Raw genomic sequence first — 3624 nt, 5'->3', positions numbered from 1 at the left:
CATCTCTGAAATGATAGCGTCCTTATCTAGAGCTTGGAGTGATTAACAAGCATTAGGCACTTATGTAGCAAGTAAGCAACTAGCTTGCTACTGGCGTCTCTCTCTCTCTCTCTCTCTCTCTCTCTCTCTCTCTCTCTCTCTCTCTCTCTCTCTCTCGGGGTTTTAACGATACTTAACGACCTAGAATTGGGCTACAGATGTCATATGGTGAATCCTGAGCTTAAGAGATGATTTCCACAAATCTTTATGCATACATAATCATAAACGCAAGCACACACACGTAAACACACACACACACACACACACACACACACACACATATATATATATATATATATATATATATATATATATATATATATATATATATATATATATATATATATATATATATATTATCATTACTATTATTATTACTTGCTAAGCTACAACCCTAGTTGGAAAAGCAGGATGCTATAATCCCAAGGGCTCCAACAGGGAAAATAGCCCAGTGAAGAGAGGAAACAAGGACAAATAAAATATTTTAAGAACGGTAACAATAAAATAAATATCTCCCTTACAATCTATAAAAACTTTAACAAAACAAGAAGAGAAAAAAAGATAGAATAATGTGCTTGAGTGTACCCTTAAGCAAGAGATCTCTAAGGCAAGACAGTGGAAGACCATGGTACAGAGGCTATGGAACTACCCAAGGCTAGAGAACAATGGTTTGATTTTGGAGTGTCCTTCTCTTAGAAGAGCTGCTTACCATAGCTGAAGAGTCTCTCCTACCCTTACCTAGAGGAAAGTGGCAACTAAACAATGATAGTGCAGTAACCCCTTAAGTGGAGAAGAATGGTTTAGTAATGTCAGTGTTGTCAGGTGTATGAGGACAGAGGAGAATATGTAAAGAAAAGGCCAAACTATTCGGTGTATGTGTAGGCAAAGGGAAAATGAACCGTAACCAAAACGAAGAATCCATCGTAGTACTGTCTGGCCAGCCAAAGGACCCCATAACTCTCTAACGGTAGTATCTCAGCGGGTGGCTGGTGCCCTTGCCAACCTACTACCTACCTACCTACCTATATATATATATATATATATATATATATATATATATATATATATATATATATATATATATATATATATATATATATATATGTGTGTGTGTGTGTGTGTGTGTGTGTGTGTGTGTGTGTGTGTGTGTGTTCCTCGCTGTGTTCTTTAAAAGCACGGAACTTATCTTTGTAACGCATTTACTTAATATGACAATTGTAGTGCGCAACTAGCAAATGTAGGGGCTTAGTGAATCTCTTCTTGAGTTTCATGTTATGCGAACTTCTTTGCTTCTTTGGTATTTCCAAGATGGCGCTCCTCCACTTGACTGACTGGAAGTAAAGTGGACAGATCTTCAATTTCCGCTGATTTTGAAAAGACATCTTTACAATTATCTGTTTATCAATATATATATATATATATATATATATATATATATATATATATATATATATATATATATATATATATGTATGTATATATATATATATATATATATATATATATATATATATATATATATATATATATATATATATATATATATATATATATATATATATATATATACTACTGTAAGTTTCGTCAGAGTAACCCGGGCTACCTCATCGCCATAGCAGTTTCTCAAAATTTATATTTCTTTGATAATGCAAGTTCTGCATTTTATTGAATCATTGCATGATTTCCTGAATCATGTCTGCCATGTGCACGGAAGGGCTAGCTTTAATTATGTTCGTCACACTGCTTCCATTGGTGTAAATTCATCCTTGGCAATCCTCATGTTTCATGCGACATATGACTCTAATAGTTAGTTTTCTTGGATTCTTAAGTTACTTTAAGGTCAGTTTTCCTGGTCTTGTCACATGCAGAAAAGCTCTGTTGCAGGACCTACAAGATTTGTTGTCGTATACGTAATGTACATTTCTAAGTCTTTAGAGTATCATACATATATCGTTATCCGCGCAATTGTCAAATCTACATCATGGAAGCACTTCGGAAAAAAAAAAAATCTTCAACTTTTTTAATGCTTTAATATCTTCAGTCTTTCGGATGTATAATGGGAGCTTGTTATACAATTTTGGGCCCGCTTAATTGAAAGCTCTAGAACCTTCAGTTGAGGTACACTTATGATTTGTTCTGTTACCTAAAGTACTTTGGCTTGCTGCTATTAAATTCTTGAGGGAATATTCTTTTTATTTAAAATATTGTTTCTCATAATTTGTATGATTTCCATTATTTTTTTCCTATTAGTTAGTCAGTGTGTGTCATCTTCCGTAAGATGTGACCCTTAAGTATAATGTACAGTACATACATATGTTGTGTATTGACGTATCATATAAGGAGAAATAAGATCGTAAATATGACACGACCCATTAGAAGTGAAGCTCATTTTATGATGCCGCACATAGTGATAACATCAATCGTAAAATGACATCTGTATTCGTCACTTCAGAAATAAGAATAACGAATTCATGGTTAAAGGAGATTCTCGAAGGTGAACGAGGAAGGAGAAAAAAACTATGATGCATCAGCCAGTTATATCACCTTTATAATAAAGATTCTGAATCTTGATATACTAAAGATTCTGAATCTTGATATAATAAAGATTCTGAATCTTGATAAGATAAAGATTCTGAATCTTGATATAATAAAGATTCTGAATCTTGATATAATAAAGATTCCGAATCTTGATATAATAAAGATTCCGAATCTTGATATACTAAAGATTCTGAATCTTGATATACTAAAGAATCTGAATCTTGATATAATAAAGAATCTGAATCTTGATATAATAAAGATTCTGAATCTTTATTATATAAAGATTCTGAATCTTGATATGATAAAGATTCTGAATCTTGATATGATAAAGATTCTGAATCTTGATATAATAAAGATTCTGAATCTTGATATGATAAAGATTCTGAATCTTGATATACTAAAGAATCTGAATCTTGATATAATAAAGAATCTGAATCTTGATATAATAAAGATTCTGAATCTTTATTATATAAAGATTCTGAATCTTGATATGATAAAGATTCTGAATCTTGATATGATAAAGATTCTGAATCTTGATATAATAAAGATTCTGAATCTTGATATGATAAAGATTCTGAATCTTGATATGATAAAGATTCTGAATCTTGATATACTAAAGATTCTGAATCTTGATATAATAAAGATTCCGAATCTTGATATAATAAAGATTCTGAATCTTGATATAATAAAGATTCTGAATCTTGATATAATAAAGATTCTGAATCTTTATTATATCAAGATTCAGAATCTTTATATAATAAAGATTCTGAATCTTGATATAATAAAGATTCTGAATCTTGACATAATAAAGATTCTGAATCTTGCTATAATAAAGATTCTGAATCCTGAATAGACGTTCTGCAATCCCCCTGTCAGTAGACGATGCCAAGTCAACAGCGAAAATAGAAGAACGAGTTTAGTCGCCAGTGTTGCATGATGGGCGAGTGGTAATATTACAGCAACGGTTAAACCTCCCCAATTTAAGAGATGAGGAACGAATTGTCGATTCAGATAGCTTTGGTTCCCATCTTTGCCCCATTCAAGATG

The 3624-nt window shown here is 31.9% G+C and overlaps 1 protein-coding gene across 1 annotated transcript in view; it reads right to left on the bottom strand.

Annotated features, from left to right (window-relative positions):
* Positions 1–2585: 2585 nt before the first annotated feature.
* The window catches only part of LOC137645522 (clumping factor A-like), a 10012-nt gene continuing 8973 nt past the window's right edge, over positions 2586–3624 (bottom strand). The window contains exon 2 of the mRNA XM_068378327.1: positions 2586–3301. Within this exon, the coding sequence (XP_068234428.1) occupies positions 2586–3301 (716 nt within the window). The remainder of the gene's footprint in view (positions 3302–3624) is intronic.

Source organism: Palaemon carinicauda, chromosome 8 (genome assembly GCF_036898095.1).
Source record: "Palaemon carinicauda isolate YSFRI2023 chromosome 8, ASM3689809v2, whole genome shotgun sequence".
Lineage (NCBI taxonomy): Eukaryota > Metazoa > Arthropoda > Malacostraca > Decapoda > Palaemonidae > Palaemon > Palaemon carinicauda.
Note: the sequence above shows the minus strand (reverse complement) of the source record. Positions and strands in the feature narration are given on the sequence as shown.